General features: G+C 37.6%; 1 protein-coding gene across 2 annotated transcripts; it reads left to right on the top strand.

The window, feature by feature from the left end:
- Positions 1-25,416, top strand: LHX8 (LIM homeobox 8). Of its 2 annotated transcripts, XM_032303490.1 has the most exons (10): positions 201-256; positions 444-516; positions 2,237-2,323; positions 2,720-2,881; positions 6,743-6,864; positions 8,876-9,096; positions 9,597-9,700; positions 14,849-14,944; positions 20,845-21,028; positions 24,706-25,416. In XM_032303490.1, exons 3-10 carry the CDS (start codon positions 2,249-2,251, stop codon positions 24,780-24,782), a joined length of 1,041 nt encoding a protein of 346 aa, XP_032159381.1. In that variant the 5' UTR covers positions 201-256; positions 444-516; positions 2,237-2,248; the 3' UTR covers positions 24,783-25,416. The 2 variants fall into 2 exon arrangements, with proteins under 2 accessions (XP_032159382.1, XP_032159381.1); XM_032303491.1 differs by lacking the exon at positions 444-516 and having other exon boundaries at positions 1-256.

The raw sequence follows: 25,416 nt of genomic DNA, 5'->3' as shown, positions 1-25,416 counted from the left end.
ACCAGAGTGGTAACAGCCACAGCGGCCTCTTTGGACGAAGACTTGCTTGTAGCATTCCTGCTCTTCTCGGTGTCAGCTTTTATTAGTGCTTTGGGGCGGGGGAGGGGGAAGATCGGCAGACACGGACGGCCGCTGACCCTGGAGTTGGTATGTGATAAGCAGCCCTAGCAGTGCCATGTATTGGAAAAGCGATCAGATGTTTGTGTGTAAACTAGAAGAAAAGGACGTGCCGGAGCTGGCAGTTCCCACTGAGAAGGTGAGCGAGCCGACGCCTGGCCAGACCAGCTGAATTGCAGTTCCCTTGAAACGCGAGCTGTTTGGGCTCCTAAACGAGGTTCAGAAATTACCTGTAACGGCCTCATCTTCAGACTTGGCTTTTTTTTTTTTTTTTTTTTATTACGTAGTAGCGTTAGTCAGTAATCATTGCCTCCCCTCCCCACAAGCTCACATAACCTGAGGCATGGAGACTGTAATTTGGGAGACGAAGCCTCAAGCCTAAGGCGTTCTCGGGTACATGTGAGTCGTGCTTTTGTTCTATTTGCCGTGGTGATCGTGGCGGTGGGAAGAGCGAGTCGGGAGGTCGGGGCGGCTGTCCGGGTGGGATCAGAGTCTTGGCTCTTCGCGTCCAGCCGCCCGCGGGCGTTTGCCAGCGCACAGGCTCGCAGCTGGACGACCCGCCGCGCCGCGGGCGCACGAGGAAACAGAGTCGTGGCTCCTGGAAGGCCTTGGGGGAATCCCAGGGCGCGAGATTTTACTTAAAATACCCGCCCCCCCAAAAAGTCAAAACCCAGGACCAGTGAGTCACACCTTTCCTAGAGTAGATGGGGAAAACTGACAAGCGCTCACCTCTCTCTGGAGGCCCGTTGGTGTCTCGCGTTTTAAGTTTGAAAATCATCTGTAGCCTGTTTGAGCTCCTCAGAGGGCCCCGCCTTGGGAACCGCTGACTTTGTCGGACTCTGGCGGGGAATACCCAGCGAACGCGGGACTTCTCTGCTTAAACTTGCTTTGTGTCTGAGAGGATGCGGCCTCTGAGCGGCGGGCCTGGGTCCGCACTAGGGAGCGCACCCGAGGGTCCCCACTGAGGGCCGGGCAGGGAGCGGGGGGCTCTCGGGTTTGGACTGTATCTTGCCTGGCGCAGCCGGAAGGAGGGAGGTGAAAAGTCAGAATCGCAGGTGTGGGTCGCCTGAGTTCCGCATCCCCTCCCCCAAACTGGAGTTTTCCTGAACGAAGGCAGAAAAAGCCTGCAGAGGCTGCGTTTTCGTTTAAGAACAAAACTCCAGCAAAGGCTTGGAAACACTTGAGTAATGCGCGCTGTTGCTTTAAAACATTTTGACCGAGGTTGGGTGAGTTTTAATGGCACAAATTAAATTCAGCTGGATATTTTCCATTATTCGTCCCGCTTTTCGCGCTGGTTAAAAATAATCCTTTAGTAGCTCAAATGTTGACTTACTGAGCAATAAGTGGCAATTTACACCTTAAAGAAACGAGTGTAAATCACTCGCAGCTCTAATTGCTGTAAGTTTACGAAAGAGCTGCTGGCTTGGTGTAATCTGAAGCATTTTCATTCAAATTGTCATCGGAACAAACACCAGGCTTCTTAAATCCCGCTGTAATTAGCTTTCAAGTATCCTATTAAACCTCTTCACCTTTCGGGCTATCCAATTCAAAAAGCCCCCTTTTAAAAATATATATGTGTCTTGCTCTTTTAATTGAGGTTATTAAAGAAATCAAGTTTCTTCCCCCACCCCCTCCTCAATCCTCTTTTCTTCTCTCCCACTCCCCCCCCCCCCCGCCCGTTGCACCCGCTTTAGCCTGGTGATCCCCGCTCCGCCGTGATTGACGTCTAGAAAGAAAATGCTTTGTGCTGGGATGATTGTTATTAACTTGTTACCCCCGGCAGGGGGGCGGAGAACCGACTTGCTCCGGTGAGCGCTAGGGACCTGCGGCCCCGAGAGCGCCGGAGCGCGCCGGGGGAGCCCTCAGCGCTGCGGTGGCAGCCTTGCCGCGCGCTCGGCCAACGCCGCGGCGCCCTACGTCTGACAAGAGAGGCTGCGCTCCCGCGGGTTTACCCGCGCGCTGCGTTCCTGGAGCCCTGACGGTGCACGCGCGGCCGGTAGCGCTGGGGGCCTTCATTAGCCCACTCCGCGTGCCAGAAGCCGCGGCTCTGGGCTGAGCGTGCCGGCTCTGAACTTCTGCTCTCCGTTTTTCCCCCTTTCCCCCTCCTCCCAACCCGCAGTGCCAGGGGCTCATGTCGGAGGAGTGCGGGCGGATTGCAGCCCTGGCGGCCGGGAGGACTCGGAAAGGCGCCGGGGAAGAGGGACTGGTGAGTGGGGAGGGACATGGCTTTTGGCAAGACTGGACGTGTGGAGACGGCCCAGAATCAAGGGCCGCTATTCCCGCGCTCCTTCCAGGGCCCAGCTGGCCCCCTTGGGGAGCGGGTGGAAGGAGGGCCTGGGGCAGGGCGGGGTGGAAAGCTGAACCGGCGCGACGGGCGGCGCAGGGCTCTAAAGCTCCCTGGGTCCTTGAGGTCAGGGGTCGACAGCCCCAGCGGGTGCGTGGCAGGAGCTTGTGGGGAGAGAGCGGGGAGCGAGAACTCACGAACTGAGGGTGGCCCGGGAAAAAGGAGGGGTAGGGTGGGGGAGCTCCGGGAGTTCCGTGGGATGAGGAGAGGAGGAGGGGTCTAGAACCGCCCGCGACTGTGCCTCCCGGCTTCTTTCAGGTGAGCCCCGAGGGAGCGGGGGACGAGGACTCCTGCTCCTCCTCGGCCCCGCTGTCCCCGTCGTCTTCGCCCCGGTCCATGGCCTCGGGCTCTGTCTGCCCCCCTGGCAAGTGTGTGTGCAACAGCTGCGGCCTGGAGATCGTGGACAAGTACCTTCTCAAGGTAGGGGGAGCGGTGAGGCCCAAGGGGAGCGGGAACTCTGGGCAAAGAGAAAAGTTTTTCCCCTCTTTTCAATTTCAAGTTCTCGTGCAGGTTGTAGGCTTTCTCAGCAAAGCAGCCCAGTCCAGGGCAAGTCGAAAGAGCGGGAGAAGAAATCCCAGACTCTTCCACATTGTTGCAAAACAACTTATGCATATGACACGTCGTGCTCTAGAAGTGCCCGTACGCCGGGCTGGTTGTACTAGCGTCAGCCACCGACTTGTAGGGGAGCAAAAGTGGGTAATCCTTTTACTCACTTTTGAAACAGGGTCCTGCCTGATTATTTTTACCGAGACTGGGTTGTCCCTCCACCCCCAACAACACCCCTACACCTGCCTGCTTCTAAGAGTTTCTGGTTAGTATATGTTGGTTGATTCCCCTTTGCAGTGTCTCCTTTGTTAAGGACTCTGGTAAAGTGTCTTTTCTGGACAGAGCCTTTACATAGTTTTATATTTAGTAGCAGTCGCTTGAGACTTTTTCAGAGTAAAAGATTGTAGGAGCATTTTCAGTACCTCCTTCCTGTTACTAGTATTTGGAGGCCACCCAATGCTTTTTTAATGTCCCTTCCAGTGCTTGTTAAAAAAAAAAAAAAAAAAAAAAGGAAATGGATGGTTAGACACCCTCCCACCCGCTACCCACCCCACCCCCCCAAAAAAAGAAAGGATGCACGCAGGAGAGAAAGAAGGCAGGAAGGGAAACCAAAAGAAAGATAGATGGATAGATGAATGCCTGGGATGAAGTGCTAGTTTGAGAATTTGATGGTCTTAATTTGTTTCACTTCTCTCAAAATATTGTGCAGGGATTTTGAAGTAGAAATTCTGGCAGGCCACAGTTAACTATATCATTGAGAGCAGGGTCATGGTCCCTTGTGTCTTAATTCTAATACCATGGGTTTTTCAACTTCAACAGCTCTTTAAAACCACTATTTAAAATAATGATCTCTCATACACTGAATTAGTAGCAAACCAGTTCACTTTCTATTCCCTCCTCATCAATCTCCCTCCACCCCCTTACCCCATTTTTTCAGAAGGATTAATTATGGAGAGTAGGAGTTCAAAAAGCAAGTTACTGGGTTTCTTCAAATTTCGACCTCAATGTAGAAAGCTATTTAAAATGTAAGGTGGAAATAATAAGTTATAGATACAACCCAGATAAATCACCAAAAGAAGTATTGGTGAAAAATTGAAATTAACTAAATTAAGTTTATTTGGGGATTGAGTCTTAAAGCTAGCAAATTAACATGGCTCTCCCTTTAAATCTACATTAAGATACTCTTTTTCACTGTTTCTAGACCTGAGCCTTTTTAGATATCTCAAAATCATCTTTTGGACCAAAACTAGTTTGTTATTTTCAATGAGCCCTCTCAATAATAAACATAATATTTAAGAGTGTTTCTGAATGGGTCTATAAAGGCTTTAATACTTCATACCAGAGAGGATTTAGGAAAAAAGGGCATTATAAAGTGACTCTTAACACACCTCTGAAATAGATATTGTTGCTAATATTCACTTTTATATGTTAAAAACACATTTGTTTATTATATTTACTTGTGTTACATAAAATACCTAAGTTATCTAAATATCTTACATAAAGCTTTTTGTTGTAGGACTGTTGTCCTCCCAGTGAAGTCTTCTATGTACAGGCTTATTCTATCCCTTTTTGTACCTATTAGTATCTTAGTTCTAACGAAAGTTTGACATTATATGATTATTGAGTTCTTTTTTTTTTTTTAAATTTGGGTACTTATTCTAAAAGAGTAGTTTAAATTCAATTTGAGTCACTGGTGAAAAATAATTGCTAGACTTAGTAGAGTATTTGAGGGTACAACTATTTTCTATGGAAAATATAGAAATCATTTAATATAGAAAAACATCATCTCATGAGGCGAGTAAAATGGAGTTAAAACAAAAAAGTAGGAGAGGAATTAGATGTGTCTTTTGCCTCCTGTAATATTTTAGTGCCCTGTTGTTTGGATGGTTTTTCGGGCTTGGTCTCATATACATATACAGATTGGATCAATAACAGCCATCAGGAAAGTTTTATATTCTCTAGAATTTTCTCTTTACCTTACCTTCTTCCCTGGAAAAGAAATTGAAAATGAACATTTTTTTTCTTTTTTAAATAAACTTTAAAGAAAGGTGGTAAACCAGGCATTAGGTTTGGCATTAGGGAGTTAGAAGATAGCCATGACTCTGCTCTGTAGCCTGAATCTACACTTGCTTGGGGAGAGGGGGAGAAAAGAGAGCCTGGATAAGATCAAAAATGTAGACGTCCCTAAACATTGGAGTGCTAAAGGAAGCCTGTATTTTTAAACTTTAATTGTCCCATGTTAGGAAAGAATACAAGGAAAATACATATTTATTTCTAGGATAGTATTAACCATTGTTAATATTTTTTATTCTGACTTCCTCTGTTTGCTTGTTTGTATATTCCAAGTTTTCTTATGTAGTAAGCATGTAATCCCAGACCAAAACTTAATATTTAAAAAAATTTCATCAAAATGTTACTCTTCATTAATGCCTTGGAAATAGGCCTATAACTACAATTAGTAGCAAGTGAAACTTTTCCTTCAGCTTCAAAGGACTTTTTATATTTTGTATCACAAACATTTTGGAAAAAAATTTTTGGACAGTAGTGCTAATCTGATAGAATCATTGGACAGATAGGATTTTTGCTACACTATTTCATAATAAAGATTATTTCACAATTTCCCCTTTTCACAATTTCCTAATTACTATTTAAGACATTAGATCCATTTGTAGGGTGTAACTAGTATTTTTGCATCATTGCTGTTCTTTTACATGAAATGAAATTATAGTTACTTGATTAAACATAAACCCAATTCTTGTGTCCATTTAACAAGAGCAAATGCTGGAAGCCTCTGTTATAAGCAAGTTCAATCTAATATATATACATCTTCATTCTTGAGGGCTGAAGTTGTGGTGCTTATAGTATTACAGCAACAGTGTGAGGTGAGGGTTATTAAGATTTGTTTCCTGAATTGACAATATTTCATGTGCTTATTTAGAAAATATAAAGTGGTATGATTTATTAGACACTATGTTGTGCCTTACTCCTTGAAGTATAAATGGCAAACAATATTTGGGTGCCTTTTTAGAACCACTTATCATCAGATTAATATTTTTTGTCCAGTAGCCAAATCATTAGTTAGGGTTCCAATAATTCATTCCTTGAGTTTATTATTTAATGTTAGAAGGTATCCAGGATTTCTGCCAGATCAACATTTAAATCTACCTTAGCAATTTCTCTTTGTTAAGGGAAATGTTGCCTGCCTTCTTTATAAGGGTAAGTATCTTACAAAGCTTCTTTTTTAATTTTCTTCTCTCTCACTTCAACTACTGCACCAAATATAATTGTTTGGCCAAAAAAATACATTGAGATGTTGTGTGGCTTGACTTCCTTTGCTCTCAGGTTTCCTGGTGAAAAGAATTTGGCGAAAGAAAAAATAAAACAAGCCTGTATGTAGGACTTTAAAGTGACCCAAATTTTCCGTGTTCATAGAAGTTCGACTTCAATAAGAAAAAAAGAAAAAAAAAAAAGTACACGCCCTGAATTCTTCAAAGGAATAAAGAATTTAACACAGTGTAAAATATGTTATTGTGATTTTTCTGGTTGGGGTCTGAAAGAGAATACATTTAGACACATGTTTGTGTAAATGACACCTTTTAGGTAGAAGCATTGAAGAGCATATGTTAAAATATCAAGAAGTCAGTTTTTAAAATTGCTTACTGCACAAAACCAATGAATGATACTGTGAGTGTGGTATTAAAATTGTTTCTTACCCTTCCCCTTTTTCCTTTACAGGTGAATGACCTGTGCTGGCATGTTCGGTGTCTCTCATGCAGTGTCTGCAGGACCTCCTTAGGAAGGCATACCAGCTGTTATATTAAAGACAAAGACATTTTCTGCAAACTTGATTATTTCAGGTAAACTGTGAAACATTTTTTTAGTAGACACTCCAAGATAATACAAAAAGAGAGTTTTGTAAACAAGCTTTCTTGTCGTTTTATGTATCCAGTTTTTGTAACCAGTTTTTCTTATATAATGGATTTCAAAATGAGAATACCTCACATTTTTGAGGTCTAACTTCTCTCAAAACAAATAAAAAATAATGTTTGTGTGTTTTAAGAATTCTGTATACAAAAACTAATTTAAAATAATTATTTCCTCTTTGGGAATGAAAGGTTTAGATATTAAAAACAGGGAAACTTCTCCTTGCTGTGCATAGGTAAAGTATAAAATGTAAGATGACTTATTGTGACAAAGTCCGTGATGTGCAGGTGATGCTAAGGTGAAATGAAATAATTATGGTTGTAAAAAAAATGAAGGTTTTGTTAAGTGTTTACCAGTTTATAAGAATGATCCCAGTTATACCTTTAAAATAACAGCAGTTTGGAGACTGTGATAAACCTATAATTTAGAGGATTTCAGTATCTGAAATATACCAAGTCTGATTATTCTGTCTAAAAATCCTGTTTCTTTTTATCTGTTCTTTGATCTTTGTTTTTTGAGATTGTATTTGCCTAAGATATTAAATGTAACATTTTTTTCTAAGATCTCTTTATAAATTATTGAAATGCACAGTTTCTTGTAGGATATAATTCAGTTTTTAATGGATAGCTTTGTAGAAATTGAAATTATTCCTAAGCATGACTTTTTAAAATTACCATATATTTTTTCTTTATTTGAATTTCCAAATGAAGAAAACTGTTCATCGTGAAATTGGGAAATTAATGCTATATAATGAAGTTTGTAATACTAATTATGTTTATACTCAGTTTCAAAAACTGGTTTCAGAGAGTTTAGTGACTGAATAAAATTGCTAATTAAAAACACTTCATAAAACCCAGATGCTTTATTTTATAAAGTCAAAGAATTTTATAATTACCAAAAACATATATTTCTCATCAGGTTTACTCTCCATTTCCTCAAAAATCATAGCAATCTACCTCCTCTTTGACTTAAGATATGCAAATCTTAATTTTTTCATGATAATTTAAAGCTTTTTGAAAGGTTTAGTTTCAGCAAGTTATTGAAAGTCTTGTTCTTCTGGATTTTTTTATACTTCATATTATATTCTGAAATTTAGTTTTAGGATTCACTTTTTCAGATTAACTTAAACAAAACTGGCAATACCTCTAAAGATAGGCTAATGAATAGAAACAGAATATCTTGTTTGATGTGGATATGAAGGCCATGACTGTGATTATGATAGGAGACATAGCAAAGAATGTCCAGTTACTCAGACCAGGAGAAAAAAGAAATAGTTCCATCTGGCATTCTGTTAGAGTTAACCTGCATTTACTGTCTAGGTAGGTCTCTGAAAGTTTTAGGTATTTCTCCCCTTCTTGTGACTAGCAGTACGATAGCTTATTCACCAATGGAAACATGTCTGAGTTTTCATTCCTCACTCTCAGGGTGAACAGTTTGTTCTACCCATTGTATGATAATGTCAGTTCTAAATGTTTAAATATTTTAACTTAAAAAATGATATTTAAAACCTTTCTGAATTATCTCAATTTAGTTTTAGGAAGTCATTATATTTTCATTGTATGTTTTTGCACTTTGAGGTTTCAGTCTGGAGTATATGTGTGTTTGTATCTTGAATCTCTAGGTAATTTATAAATGGATTGATAATTTGTTACAAACGAGGTATTGAAACTCATAGCACATTTATTTTAAAAGAAAAAAATCCGGTCTTCCTTTAAAGTAATGAGAAGCTTTTGTTTTATAAACAGATTTGAACTATGGCCCTATCTCAAGTCTTGATTGCTTCCCATATTGACTTAAAGAAAAATAACTGGTTCCTGTTTCGTTTTCAAAAGATGTAAACACTTAAACTTATCCAATAAGTAATACAGTGTATTAGTTTACTCAGGCTGATGAATATCTCCCCAAATAGTAAAATCTTCACCTCCTGCTCTTCTATTTATGTAGAAGGTATGGAACTCGCTGCTCTCGTTGTGGGAGGCACATCCATTCTACTGACTGGGTCCGGAGGGCCAAGGGGAATGTCTATCACTTGGCATGCTTTGCCTGCTTTTCTTGCAAAAGGCAGCTTTCTACGGGAGAGGAGTTTGCTTTGGTGGAAGAGAAAGTCCTCTGCAGAGTGCATTATGACTGTATGCTGGATAATTTAAAAAGAGAAGTGGAAAATGGTAAATATACACTTAAAATACTTTGGAGTCTTTTGGGACAGTGAATACAGGGAATAAAATGATTTTTCCTAAGGTCATTTTAATGTATTATTTTGTGCAGTGTAATTGTGGTAAAACTCATTAAGCATTCTCCTGTTAGTGATGATCTCCATGTGTTTATATGCAGGAAAAGTCATAGCATGTGTATTAGCCTTGTACCACATTCTCAGGCAGCAGCCTTGAATTTAAGGCTGTTTTGCTTTCATAGCCAGTTGTTTTCCTGTATTTGTCTTTTAAGCATGAACCTTAAATGTGTATTCTCCTAACTTTTTGTGCTTTTGAGTAATTATACAAGCCTGTATATTATTTCCACAGAATATTTTAGTGTATTTTAAAACTTAACTGACAGATTTGGACAATCTACAATTTCACACAAAGCCAAGAGATGCAAGAAACATATTATTGTTTGATCAGTGGACCCATTTGAGTTACCAACATGTATGCTGTTTTTTTAAATACAGGCAATGGGATTAGTGTTGAAGGCGCCCTCCTCACAGAGCAAGATGTTAATCATCCAAAACCAGCAAAAAGAGCTCGGACCAGCTTTACAGCAGATCAGCTCCAGGTAGACATAACAATGAATTTATGATTTTTCAAGTCTCTCCTGACCATAACAAACAAACAACAAAAACATAATTTTGATAATTTTAATTTCATATAAACAACCCCCCCCCCAGTTCTCCTGTCCCCTCTCCAAAATGCCCAAAACAATTTCCTGCTGCCTAAGAACATTTTCATGTTTTCAAAAAGATCAGCCTGTGCTTTTAATGAATACTAACTTGGTGAATGTATGAAAACATATTTATAGCTCTAAAATGTTTGTCAATATTTCCAGAGTCCTGACCTGGTGTGAACTAGTCATTCAAGCTTTATTTCCCTGGGTTTTATTGGCATTAACGTCAAAGTACAAATAAAATATTGATCGGTCCTGACTTCCTGATAAAATCAGTTTAGCCCAGGCATTTATTTACATTACTACATATAATGGGGATAGAAGACAAAATATTTTAAGACTATTAACAGAAAGAGACATACAGTATGTGGGCCTATGAAACACTAATGTGTTCACCTTTTTAACAAATTACAATGAGCCTTTTAATGGCTAAGTTTATAGAGCTTTCTGAATAGGAGAGAATTAAATATGCCTTATAATAAAATTACAACAGGAATCTAGTTATTGACTGACTCTACAACCAATAAACCTATACTTGTTTTTAAAAGGTATAGAGGGAGCTAATTCTGTAGTTTGATGCTGAAGGTTGATTATGTCCCCTGAAAAAGGAGAGATTATTTCAGTTTATAATTGTTATAAGTTCAATTCATGTCAACTATCAAAAAAAATTAAATATAATTGTTATAAGATCAATTCAAGTCGACTGTCAAAAAAAATTAAATAATTACTCCTTACTTTAAGTCTACACATATGATGATTCTTTCCGGAATTTTTTCAGATAAAGAAATCACGTTTCCTAAAACAGTAATGTGGATGAGGTATTTGTTTTATGGTAAGGTAAAGTAACATTTATTGAGTGCCTACCATGCACTACTGGGTGCTTTACACATAGGATATATCTTAGCTCAAACTTTAAAAGATATTTATACAGCATTAACAATTGCGCAAAAGTAATATTCTGAAAGTCACCTATGGTATCTAAGACTTGCCAGTGTTTAAGATGAACACAGTAAAGGAGTTTCAAGAGAGAACTTTTATTTGGGGAGTGGTTAGGAAAGAATCCTTCATGTGATACAAGTATTTCAAGGGAACTTAGATCACATAAAACCCTAAAATGGGAGATATGAATACCGGTGGAAGACCAGGCAGCAAAATATGCAGTAGCTAAAAGATGTCGGAGTTAAAATAGAATTTCTAATATAAATATATTGTTTTTTACAGTGGGCTGTTTCCATAAAGGACTGGCTATAATTTTAATAATTATAAGGCTGACAATGAAAGTTTATATGAAATTAAGCTTATTAAAATTAGAATAGTGAAAACTATAATTTCATATAGGAAAATAATTACAGGTACTAATGAAATAAAGAGAGAATAATATTTGTGAAGGTTTTTGTGTGTCAAGTCCTATGCCAGACATTTATCTACATTCTCTCCTTTAATTCTTAACAATAATTCCTTGATGTAGGTAGCCTCATCCAAGAAGTGCAGGAACTCCCTTCAAGGCAGACTACCAAGGGAATGACAGAGAAGAGATTTGGAAACTTCCCCAATCCTCTGGTCTTTTCATTTTTCTTGACCACCAGACCATGAGTGGAATAAAAGCTCCACTTAATGGCAGCAGCAGCTAAAACAAGAATGAGATTCCTAAATCTTGTGGATAGCTTTATAGTTTTAAATTGCGAACATACCTAAGCTATTTGCATCATCATATCCATAATTATATGAAAATGTGATCTGACTCATTAGTTTTTAAAGATGTATAGTGGAACCATAGGTTTTAAAAAATGAAAATAAAAAAAACAAAAATAGAAGTGATATGCCTTCAAAGCACATACTCATTTTTTCAATATTTATTAGTATCTGTCTTTTGCCAGGGACAGCTGAAACAAATGAGACACAATCTTTGTCCTCAAGTGGTTCCTTATACCTTAAGAATCTGGAAAACATAGTTGTAAATTTTTAAAAAACTTAAATCATTATATTTTGCTAGAACCTCTAATAAATCACATAATGTACGTTCATTGTCAAATTGTCCTTTCTGAAAACTGAACATATTCAAGTAGTGCTTGAATTAAGCAAAATAATAAAATATTATAGGTGATCAATAAGTCAAAACTATTCATAAAGTACTGCTTTGGACAGAGGAGAGTTAACATGGGAAGAATAAACAAGATAATTTGCCAAAATTATTTAGAAATTTACGGGAAGAAAAATTAGTTTAAGGCTCACAACAGAGTAACATTTTGTGTTGGCAAGAATATCTCAAATATTGTCCCGTCTGTAGAAATGGTACTTAAGAAGTTCCTGCCAATATTGTGGTTTGCTTATTGTAGTTGGAAGCTCTTGCTCAATGATGATGAATATAAAACATGCCAAGGTTATCACCTATTTTAATCTACTTTCAGAATGACTTGGTCAGCTGCTACTATGCAAATACCTGTCATTTCTGAGAATTCCTGGCCTTAAAATGATGAGTGTCTACAAAGGCTCATTCCTTGATCATGTTAAAAAAGCCTTCAGAAAAGAAGTGGGGTGGGTTTCAACATCATTAGTGACTGGAGAATAATGAAATTAAGTAGCGATTAAAAGGCTTTTTGTGTGTGTGTATGAGATTAAACATTGATAAAAGCACATCTTACTTTCCCCTTAGCATATACTAATTCTAAACCATCACTATTCATTTAAGTTTTGCTTTATTCCTTATGAGAAATTGCTTTATTAAGTATAACTTGGTTTCATTATTAAATTTGTGAATTTGAAATATATTTGTGAAAAAGCATGCTGGTTTTTTTGTTTCATAAATTATCAATAATGACCTAATAAGCAAATCCTTAAATATCTGTTTAGCTTTTCCTCTTGAAAAATTAAAAAAACAAAGACCATTAATTTGCTCATTCTTTTTCTCTTTGGGTTATTACATGCTCAGCTACATAGGAACACAACTATTTGTACATGACAATATTGAAGTAATGCATTTGGAATAAGAAAGGAAGCATGAGGTGAACTGAGTGAAATTATAAACTCTTAGGCCAGTTCTGCCCATTTTTTAAAGTAAAAATACACATGCTATTTACAGTAAGTGTGTGAACAAATATGGTTGGACAGAAAGCCAGGAATACTTTATTCTTTTTTTCCTTTTTTTTTTTTTATTTTTTTTTATGGAGAGTTCTCGTTCCTCCTAAAACCTTTAGCATTTCTTCAACCTGTGTAGTTACTATAATGCTTTTCAGCTTTAATCATGGTGAGAAATGTAAATGTAATTCTTTAAATTATGAACTGACTTTCCTCAGTGTATATGATGTTCTGCATAAGCACTGTTCCTCTCTAGCACATGTGTTCATTTATCCAATCTTAACTTTATAAAGTAGGTGCCACTGAGTATCTTCATTGTGTAGATAGGGAAACTCACAAAGAGGATAAGTTATTTGCCCACAGACTTATGGATGTCAAATATCAGGGCCAAGACTTGCTTAGGAAGATCAGGTCCTAGTTGAGTTCTTAATCCCTATGCTAAACTCATTCATGTAACAACAATTTAATGATATCTAATGATGTGATCAGTTAAAATAACTTCAAATAATGTGAAATTCTCTGAAGACAGTGGTTTAATATGGAGAGAGAGAAAAGCTTTAGCTGGTGGGGGCCAGGGGAGTTCTCTCTAAGGGTAAACTTTGGAGTTGAGATCTGCAGGAATACCTTATTCCAAAAGTCACTAATTAGAGAAAACTTAACTGAAAAAGAGAATTTGTAAACTTCATAAATTTCCTGGAACAACATTGGTCTTTTTCTCCACACTATCTTCAACTTTTCCTCGAATTGTCAGGGTTCATTGTGTTACAAACCCTTCAGCACATACTGTGTGATAGGAAAGGGTATTAGCTCCTGGGGATATGAAGAATAAGACATTCCCTTTGTCCTCAGGAAGCTTACTTTGCTTAGGAGAGCTAGACTTGCCATTAGTTATTTAGCTGCTGTGATATGTGCAGTGGCAGAAGCATATGAGAAGCATGTGGACAATGCAATAATTTTGCCTATGGAAAATGGTGTTGAGGCCCGTGGTAGCTTGCAGTCTTTGGGTAGATTGGTTAACCCCATCGCACAATTATGTTGGATGACAGGCTCTGCTCTCCCATTTTTTGTAATACTTTCTTCATATGTTATTCTACTTCCCTCAGTTTATTGATTTTTAAGTAATAAAATTCAAATATCCGTCTTAATTCTCATGATTTCCTCTTCAGAAAGAATCCAAAACCCTTGGCTTAAGCTTTATTCTGATACTCGCTCACGCTCTGTACTTCTCCCCTTTACCTTGTATTGTAGTTATTGGCATGTCCACATCTTTGTCTCAAAAAGTTGAGACCACGGACGTATCACTGTCTCATGGCACTTAGCACAGTGATTCTAATCCAAAGGGTCATATCATATCACCTGAGAGCTTTTTCAATATATAGATGTTTAGATCCCAGGAAATTCTTATTCAGTGGGTTGATTGATATCCTTTTTTAAGATCCCTGATACTTTTTTGCATAGAGCGAGTGCAAATGCTGTAGTTAATGTTGGAGTTATTACGATTAAATGGAATCATCCATACTATTTGCTGACTGAGAAAAATTGTAATCTGGGTCTATTTAGCTTTGTAGAGGATGGAGAAAAATTTGATAGGATTTTTGTGTTTTTAAGTTTTCTAATACAAAAAATTTTTAACAAAATGCAAGAAATAGATGGACTTACCGTTTATTCATTTCATTTGTGCATAGAAGAATGGAAGAGCAAATGTGAGCTCATTTTTAGCAGCATAGTTGAGAGACAAGTTTTATGTTGAAATGGATTTTTTTCTTACAGATCTCCGTGTAGTGACTTGTTTGTAAATTTGCAACATATGCTTTCTTTTCATTTATGTGTATTCACCCATTTTTATTTTCAACTCATAAAATACAAGTATCTTATTTTCTTATGCTTGTCTTATCTCCCTGGTCATCAATGCAGAAGATTGAGTTTCTTATATTTAGCTATTTACTACATTTTTTTTTTAAACAGGTTATGCAAGCACAATTTGCTCAGGACAACAACCCAGATGCACAGACCCTTCAGAAACTGGCAGAAAGGACAGGCTTGAGCAGACGTGTGATACAGGTGATTATTTTAAAGGTTAATCAAGAGATACTAAATAATCTATTCTAGGTCGTTATGAATGTTCAGTGTGTGTATATGTGTGTGTGTTTGCAGAAATATCAAAGCATTAGCTTCCCATTTTAGGTCTCTTTTATACTCTATATCAATTTTTTTTTACACCTGATAATTAGCCTGTTTGATCTGCGCTATCAGTTGTTAAATGACTTTGTGTACAAGTTACTTCATTCTGTGCTTGGAGCAACCCTAAGATACTCAAGCTGAAAAACACAACTGTGGTTCCAAGCTAGATCTGGTTCTGAAGCCAGTAATTTTTTCCCCCACTTTTCTGTGATTGTATATGTGAGTGAGTGTGTGTGTGTGTGTGTGTGTGTGTGTGTAGGGGGGCTTGATCCAGGTAGAGGAAATCGTGTGAACAAAGTTAGGGAAGGATAAATTAGAGCAAATTCATTGAAATGTTAATTTTATATCTGCAAATTGTGAGAGTTGAAATTGTTGGAGCTGAACTAACTAATAGGGACATGTGACTATAGAGTTCTGTCTTGAGCAGGAGAAAGCCATGGTAGCTGATGGCAGTAGATGGCAAGAATTAGGGTTGAAAGAGGCTAGATTAGAGATTCAGATTTGTTGGGATGCCCTGCAAAGGAGTGATATTTTTAGAAGAGATTTAAATAGGGGTAGTGACCTGAAATTCATTGAGAAACATTTTATTGCATGATGCTAGTGGCAGACAGACAAGAAGAAGACCTGGACACTATAAATGAGGAGGGAGAGAGAAGTAAAGGATGACTCTTAAATTTGAAGTCAGAGTATCCATAGGAATAGTGCTATTGACAGGAATATTCAAGTCAAAAAGGTGGTTTGGTAATTGGGAGGGAGATGAATTTTCTTTTAGGTCTGTCTTGGACAGTTGGGCATATAAGCACATTTTTTTTAAAAGATTTTATTTACTTATTTGACAGACAGAGATCACAAGTAGGCAGAAAGGCAGGCAGAGAGAGAGAGGAGGAAGCAGGCTTCCCGTTGAGCAGAGAGCCTGACGTGGGGCTCTATCCCAGGGCTCTGGGATCATGACCTGAGCCAAAGGCAGAGGCCTTAACCCACTGAGCCACCCAGGCGCCCCTATAAGCACATATTTTAAAAGATGAACAGGACTCATGCAAAAAGATCCAATGCCATGAAATTGGGTAAGATCCTTTGGAATGAGATAATAGACAGTAAAAAAAAGAAGAATGGACTTTAGAGAGAGGAGGGTAAGTGATGCTGTTAGGAAGGGACATAGTAACAGGTGGGATTAAGGAATGAGTAGGGTAGGGAACATCATGGAAGCCAAAGGAATGTGTCCCAAGATGGGGCTGGCCAGCTGTCTCAAGATCTTATAGAGAAGTCAGGGAAATGGAAAATAATTATAAATAACATTCAGGGTTCAGAACTGTTTCCAGAATTAAGGAAAGTAAACATAACCAGCAAGATGAAATTTAGGGGGGGGGCAGGTGAAATCCAACATTGTTTATATGTTTTACTTCTTGAATTGGGTGGCTGATATTTTTAAATGGGGTGCTCATTCTTTTTTTTTTTTTTTAAGATTTTATTTATTTATTTGACAGAGAGAAATCACAAGCAGGCAGAGAGGCAGGCAGAGAGAGAGAGGAGGAAGCAGGCTCCCTGCTGAGCAGAGAGTCTGGCACAGGGCTCGATCCCAGGGCCCTGAGATCATGACCTGAGCCAAATGCAGCGGCTTAACCCACTGAGCCACCCAGGTGCCCTTGGGGTGCTCATTCTTCATTCATTGTTATTAAGCCTGAAATATTTTGTAGTTAAATCATCTATACAAAAAATCTGATTGGGAAAGACCTGGTGGTGCTATAGCTTCTCTAAAGCTTAGATTCCAGTAGACTGGACTGACTACAGTGTAATGAGGTTCTCTGAGGAGTTCTCAGTGCTTTTCAAATGTTCAGGATACTGTGTTTATTTCAGAGTACCAAATTTTTAAAAAGGGTCTAACAAGAAACCAACCCAAACAGACTGCTTCCTTTAGAGACAAGTTAATAAGTCATGAAAGAATTAGAAATCATACGCTAATGTTAACAGCAATGGGAATATTTCTCAGGAGATGAGAAAGTAAGAGAAGGAATGGTATAAACAGAAAAAGTATCTTTAAATATATGTGGAAGGCTGTCCTGCAGATAGCAGAATCATGTCTTTGCAGGGGAATGAAGGAAAAGGCAGATTTCACTCATGATGAAGAATTTTCTCAGCATGAAAGTCTACAAAAATGACATGGGCTGCCATTGGAGGTAGTGAGTTTCCGAGCCTAGAAATGGAGCTTCCTTTGTTGAGGTAGTACAGACTCAGTGGGCTGAGGGTTCCTTCTAATCCAAGAGTCTATACTTTCAATGACAATGACTACTCCAGCTAAGTCAATTCATGACTATTATGTTTTAGATTATTTTGAAATTGGAAATAAAAGAAAATGAAGGATTTTCTGAGAGCTTTTCTTATTATCTGAAGAAGTAAGGCCCCCAGACAATGTCACAGAATTTCCAAGTATTTAGCTCACCAGTATCATGGGCAAGTTATCTTGATTCTAAGTACTAGAACTTGAAGAATATATTGTTAGACGGTGGTTTTTAATATGTGAGGATTAAATTAACTATTTTAGATAGGATAGCAAAGGAAGGAGTACTAGCATGCAAAAATATGTTGTGTGTGTGTGTGTGTTTATTTCCATGTTTTCATTATCCTAAAAATTCTGTAATGAATATCACTGTATGTACACCTTGCTCCCTTGTTGCTTAGTTTTCATATGATAAATTTCTAGAAGTGGGGTTGTTGAGTCAAAAGATAAAACATTTTTAAGGCCTTTAACTGACTAACTGATAGTACAAAAATCACTATCCTGGAAGTTCATACCGGTTTATTCTGCCAGGAGCTACATAGGCAAGTTCTCTTTCACCAACCCATGCAAATCCTGAATTCAGTCATTCTTTTACGTTCCCCCCAGTTTTGGTAGAAAATCGTTTTTATTTATATTTCTTTGAGTATCAATGACCTTTATAACATGTTTGTTTATTTTGTAATTTTAGAAATTGTATGTTTTTAGTCCACTTTTCTATTGGGTGGTTCCTTTTCTCTCCATCTTGCTGATTTTTATTCTAGTTATCATGTTAAACCTCCATAGTTCAACAGTTTCTTTTTCATTTGTTTATTTATTTATTTAAGTTTAGAGAGAGAGGAGGAAAGAGCAGAGGGGAAGGAGAGGGAGGGGGAAAGAATCTCAGGCAGACTTCTCCCTGAGTGCGCGGCTCCACGTGAGGGTCAGTCTCACAACCCTGAGACCATGACCTGAACCAAAAGCAAAGGCTTAAGCCACTGAGCCACCCAGGAGCTCCAAAAGTTTTATATTTTTACATATTCAAATCTCTAAATATTTTTTTCTTTTAGTTTTGGCTTCTCCACCTGTAGGGTTTATCAATATTGACTGTTGTTTCCCTTAAATATTTATGGTTCCAATTACATACATCTAATCTTTAAGTTATCTGGAATTAAACATTTGGTTATTATTAAGGTAAGAATTTTACCACTTTTTTTCCCCTCACAAATGATTAGCCAGTTTCTCTAAATCAATATTATGCCATGCTTTTCCAACAATTTAAACTTCCATCTTTTTTCTACATTAAAGTCTGATATTTGGCTCCTTGGGCTTTTTCAGAGATCCATCTTATGGATTAGTCTTTTCTTTTCCAGAATGTCCATACAGCCTGCTCTTAGCTTATATAGTATACAATTTAGAACTCAAAAAATTTTTAAATATGTTGCTCAGAAGAAATTTTAACTCTTGGAAGTTTGCAAAACAGAAGAATTTTAAGTCAGTGAGGAGGATCAAAATGACTTGTATATGAATTCTGAAGTTGAGATGCCCCCAAGCCAGAAGTTATTTTCTGATGGTCTGGAATTGTCAACTATATTTTTCTGTGCTAGTTACATGACATTTTGTGTTTATAAACCTCTCTCTACTTGATTACCTGTTGATGATCTTTCCAAGGAGCTATTTGAATCAGAATTAAGGTAGTTTTTCTGCTGATATGTCATGCCTTTTTCATATTATTTCCAAAGTCTGGATTTTTTTTAAACAACTGAGTAGGTTCCACCCAGGATATAATTTATTGGACACATAAGATACTTTAGAGAAACTCTGGGAACCATAGTGCCGTGTCCATTAGGTTATATGTGGCCCATTGGGGTGCATCTCTTCTGGGTACTGTTGGGGAAAATGCTGGTGGCAGTAGTTCTCTTTTACAAGTTGGAGAACATGTGAGTATATCTTCTTGCCTGGGTGAGCGACAGTAATGACGCCCATTATTAAGGAGCCTGTGGAAGAACTGTGACTGAACACTTTGGGTTCGGTGTCTGTGTAAGTATCCAAGAGTCTAATACTCCAGAAATGGAAGAGAAGGCTGTGACTTCCCACTGCTTTTCCTTGATATATGCCTATGTCTTGTTCCTGAAACATTCCTCAGGTGTCACCTTCCATCCGTCTGCCCAGGGCCGCATACCCTTTTACCTGATCACTTTTTATTACTTTAGTTTTAACCCCTAGAGTTTGTACTTTGTCAGTCTTCTGGTTTTGGGTCCTCAGGGCAGGATGTGTCTTTGAAATCAGGTCAGCTTTTTTGTATAAAACTTTTTGCAGATTCTTTCTGTTCTACTATTCAGCCCTGATTCCCTTGTGCCATCGGATAACTTCCTACCAGCCTTGGGCAGAGATTTATGCCCCTGATCTCTCCCTGGCCTTCTCCCCTGACACTAAAATGTTATCTTTATCTCCTTAAACTTTTTATTCCTTCACTTCTCTTTCTCCTCATGACAGGCTTCTTTGGAGTGATAGAAAGTAAGTGCTATGATATTTTCATATGAGTATATTATCAACTTAGCTTACAAAGAAATGTATCCTCAATTTCTCTACCAGATAACCACGGTATAAATCTATAAACAAGCTTTCTAAACAGTTCTGTAGGCAGAAGAGAAACATTTGCATAAATATCAATGGTCTAGAGTAACCCTCTATAGTCAAGTTTTATCTAACAACAGGGAGTCAAAACACAGGTAAATTAATTACTGGGAGCATTCTGGGCAGTCTAGATTCATTCATCTTGACCTGGATGCAAAACTATGCTTGCCTTGAATTTGTTTCCTTTATTTCTGTGACAGAGTAGACAACAGGATGATTAGCTCTTTACATTTTGTGAACTGTTTCACTAGTGGATGTGTTTGTATTTTATTCTGCTTAAATATTACTCATTTTTTCTTATTACAAGCCTGACCTTAACATACTTCATAGGGAATAGTCTGTGCATTCACTAAGAGAAATTGAACTCAGCAGGCTAAAATGTGATTGGAATAACTGAATCAAGAGGTTTGTAGAAAGCTTTAAGTTCTCAGTGGGGATATTAGTCATTTGGAAAGGGATTTGAAATAAGTCCAGCAGGTGTCTAAGAATACGTTTAGTTGGGTTTTTTATTGTTGTTGTTGTTAAGTTATGATTTAAAGGGATTTTTTCTCTTTTTCTTTTTGTCCCAAATGCCAGTAGGGAAAGCCAAGGAAACGTCTCTGGAATTCTTGAACTTCTTCTCTCCCTTTTTATTTTGGAAGATGCTGGTGTAGTATAGAATTGGCTTTTAAGTAAATCACCAGATGGTCATTATATGAGCAAAGAAAATGACCATTGATATTTATGCAAATGTTTCTCTTCTGCCTATAGAACTGTTTAGAAAGCTTGTTTATAGATTTATACCGTGGTTATCTAGTAGAGAAATTGAGGATACATTTCTTTGTAAGCTAAGTTGATAATATACTCAGAAGTTGACATGTGATGTACCTCCATTGCTTTTCTCCTCTCTCAGGTGTGGTTTCAGAATTGTCGAGCACGCCATAAGAAACACGTCAGTCCTAATCACTCCTCCTCTGCCCCAGTCACAGCAGTCCCGCCCTCCAGGCTATCTCCACCCATGTTAGAAGAAATGGCTTATTCTGCCTATGTGCCCCAAGATGGGACGATGCTAACTGCGCTGCATAGTTACATGGATGGTAGGTATCCCAGCCTTTAACAGCTGTTGCTCAGGCACAGTAACTGTTAACTGCTATCATTAGCTGATCGATAGGATGCATATTTTGAAATATTACCTCAGTCGTAGCTGAAAAATTGGGGGGGGGGGTGCAGGAGAGAGCAGAAATGTCCAAACATTCTTATTTCTGTGACTACATTTGTAGGGACAAATTTAACACCCACTTCACAGCTAAAATACAAATATTGATAATGCAGTGCTTGATTTTTTTATTTAGAAAAAACTTTTTGTTGTTTTCACCCAATAGTTAAATAATTTATATTCCTGTGGCCAGAGAAAGTATTCACACACATAGTTTTACTCATTTATTCATTTATTTAAATTCATTAATTAACATACAGTATTACTAGTTTCAGAGATAGAGTTCAGTTTTGCATATAATATCCAGTGCCCATTACATCACATGTCCTCCTTAATGCCCATGACCCAGTTACCCATCCCTCCACCCACCTACCCTCCAGCAACCCTCCTTTTGCTTCCTATGATTAAGTCTCTTACAGTTTGTCTTCCTCTCTGATTTCATCTTTTTTTTCCTCTCTTCCCCTATGATCCTCTATTTTGTTTCTTAAATTCCACATATGAGGGATCATATGATGATTGTCTTTCTCTGATTGACTTATTTCACTTAGCATAATACCCTGTAGGTCCACCCATATTGTTGCAAGTGGCACACTCAGAATTTTAGATCAGAGTTAGTATACTGAGTTTTGTTCAACTTTTTTACTGAAGTAAAACATACATATACATACACAACAAGTATCCAGCTGGATGAATTATTAAAGTGAAGATATCCATGTAAATACCAGATGAAGTAGTAGAGCATACTTAACACCCAGAAACCTCTCTTATGCCCCCTTCCAATTATTATCCTCTTCCTCCAGAGTATCATTGCCTTGACTTCTAAAATAATGTTTTAGTTGTGCCTGTTTTTGAGCTTTATATAAACTGAACCGTATAGAATGTATTCTTGTGTATCTCACTTCTTTCAACTACATTGTTTGTGAGATTCACTTGTATTTGTTGCAAGAATCCGTGATTTTATTGTTCTATTGAATTCCACTGTGGTAATGTACCACAATTTAACCATTTTATGGTAGATAACATTTGTGATTGAGCATGTTTAGGCTTTTATGACTATGCTGCTATGGACTTCATTGTACATGCCTTTCGGTGTACATTAATTCACACTTCTGTTTGGTATGCACCTGGGTGTGGAACTTAGGGTAATAGGCTACCCATACTCAACTTCAGCTGATCCTGCCAGTTTCCCATAGTGGCTGACCCAGTTTACACTGGGACCAGCACTGTGTGAGAGTTCAAGGTGCTCCACATCCTTGCCAACACTTGGTACGGTGTGACTTCTTAATTTTAACCAAGTTGATGGTGGGGTAGTGCTCATTATTTTAGTTTTCTTTGCCCTCATGACTGATGAGATTGAGCATGTTTCCACTGGGCATTTGTAGACCCTGTGTGTGCGTGTGTGTGTGTGAAGAGCCTTTTCATGTCTTTTGCCTGTTGGTTTATTGGCTTGTCCATTTTGATTTTTTCTTGATTTCTTAGTTCTCACTAAATTTGCATATAGAAAAGCTTTTTGATGGCATCCCCTCCTATTCATTGGCTTGCCTTTTTCTACTCTCTTAAGGGTATGTTTTGTTGAGCACAAGTTCCTAATTTTAATGTAGTTCATTTCATCAATTTTTTTTTTCCTTCATGGACAGTGCTTTCTTTGTAACCTATTAAAGAAATTGGATCGCCTCAAAGATAGTGAACAGATTCCTCTAATGTTATCTTCTTGACACTTACCTTACCGTTGACATTTAGAGTTATACTCCATCTGGAATTGAATTTTTATGTGTAGTATGAGATAGGAAGTAAAACTCTTTTGTTATATTGATAAAAATACCAATTTCCCAACTGTTTTGTAGTGACACATTTCTCATAAATCAACTGTTCATGTAATGTAGGTGTTAATTTCTGTACATTCTATTTTATTGGACTATATATTTTCATATTGAAAATATCTTATTCTTTCTCTTTTGAAAGTAAATGTTGTTTTATCCCAGGTTTTCTCTTTGTGTTTGGTCTTCAGTTTTATTATAATGATATGCTTCTTGAGTATGTTTGATGTATTTCATTATGGAAATGTCTGTTTTTGTCTCTTCAGATATTGTTTCTGCTCTTTATGAAAAAATTCTGTATTTTCCAGTTTTTGACCTTCCATGCTTTCGTCTAGGTATTTTCTTCTGACCTATCTCCAGGTCACTAAGTCTCTAATATGGTATAAAACTCACCCACTAAGTTCTTAATTTCAGTTATTGTGTCTTCAGTGTTAGAACTTCCATTTCATTCTTTTACATAGTTTTCACTTTTTTATTGAAATCTTCTATTTTTGCCACTTTATTCCTTAATAAAATTATTGTTATATTAATTAAAGTTTATGTCTAATAACTCCAGTATCTGGATCTCTTGGTTTTCAGTCAAGTCATGTCTTCTTCTTTACCTTTTTATTTTTTTATTGCACTTCAGATGTTGGATTGGGTATGAAAAACTAGAAATAATTTGAAGCTTTGGATTCAAATTTGGATTGATCCTCCACCAGAGAGGATTTGGTTTTGCCTCTGGCAGGAATTTAGGTTAGGGTAAGATCAACTTAATCCAATGAGCATCAGTCTTCATGAAGGCTGGTATATTTCTGGGTCACTAATTGGATTTTGCCTTTGGGGATCCCAGACAAAGCTTTCATTTTGTTGTGTTTTGTTCCTGTTGTTTTAAACTGGTCCTTCTCTTCAGTGGTCTCTGATCTTTCATGTTTATTCCCCATCACCCAGCCAATCTAACTCCTGAGAGTCTGCTCAAATTCTCAGCCTCTCAGACATCCCTTTTCTTTTAAAATGGTCACTAAATTTGGGGGGTGGATGGTGGAAAGTTGCCTCATTTTATTTCCCTTCTCTTTTGGGACTTGCTTTGCAATTTTTCATTATCTTGGTATCTTTCAGATGCCTTCCAACCGATTTTTAAAAATTTTGGCCGGCTTCCTAGTTGCTCTCAGAGGGAGGTTTGGTTTGAAGTGTCATAGACCTTGCAGAGAATGGAAACTTCATTTAAAGTTTTGGTTAAATAAAAAACCAGAACCTATACCATTGTTGCTATTATACTAGCATTAAAATTGTATGTGTTCACATGAATGACTATAGTGTTGCCCGAGTCAAATGTGCTTTGATGTATGTTTGGGAAAGAGGTAGTTAAGCATTCATAAAGGAAAATTGTGGGGGGGGCGATCATCCTATAGACATTTTTATATGGAAGACAGCAGCATCTCTGCAGACAAAGCTCTTATGTTTTCTAACTGCAGGGTAAAGTGCAGTGAATGGGGTATGGATGGAGGACATTAAAGTGTCAAAAGCTTGTGGCCCCAAAAAAGGTTTTGGGGGTAAGCTATTCCTGGATTCTCATTTAATACTGTACTCACTATGCTGAATAAGTTAATGTTTCTGCTGAGGTTAGTGGAATGAGTGTAGCTTGGTGCCCTCAGCTATAATGAGTAATGAAATCACATTGCCTTGGATTGTTTTTGTTTGTTTTTAAATCAGTTTTATTCACCCTACAAAACTGATTCACAAATTTCTTTCTATTTTATAGCTCATTCACCAACAACTCTTGGACTCCAGCCCTTGTTACCCCATTCAATGACACAACTGCCAATAAGTCATACCTAATTCCTTTTTTCAGGGATAGAAATGATTAAGGATATAATCTTGTCATTTATTATGTATAAAATACCATTGAAAAGATATTAATGTTAATTTTTTATTTAACACTCAAAGCATTTTCAACATCACTTTGCTAACCAGGTATGTATCTATAGTTGGCCTGCAAGACACTTTTATTGAGTCTTCATTTTTTTGTAAAATTTATGTTTACAAGAAGAAAATAAATCAGAACTTTTTTTTGTATTGTCTGGAAATAGTTCACGCTAGTGTGTATCTGTTAATTTATTTGTCATCAAAAGAGCACTTTGCCTAAAAGAAAGGACTGACAAGTGTGCAAAATGTTTACAATCCTTTGTGAAATCGTAGTTTATCATTAGTTTGTATCTGTAAGTTATTGTTATAAATACTACCTGTATTTTTTGTTATATACAACTTTATACTTTGAAGCTTGTATCTGTGAATTCGCAACTGAAATTTATTTTGCCAATGTTTTCTGAATGAATTGAATAAAGCTTTTGTTGTAGCATGCCATGCAAACACATTATTGTGTTTGTGGTTGATGAATTATGGCTGTAAATAACACTATAGTTTAATAAGCCCACCACTCTAAGTTTATTAAACATTTTCCATTCTTGTGAAA

The sequence above is a fragment of the Mustela erminea genome, chromosome 10 (assembly GCF_009829155.1).
Source record: "Mustela erminea isolate mMusErm1 chromosome 10, mMusErm1.Pri, whole genome shotgun sequence".
Lineage (NCBI taxonomy): Eukaryota > Metazoa > Chordata > Mammalia > Carnivora > Mustelidae > Mustela > Mustela erminea.
Note: the sequence above shows the minus strand (reverse complement) of the source record. Positions and strands in the feature narration are given on the sequence as shown.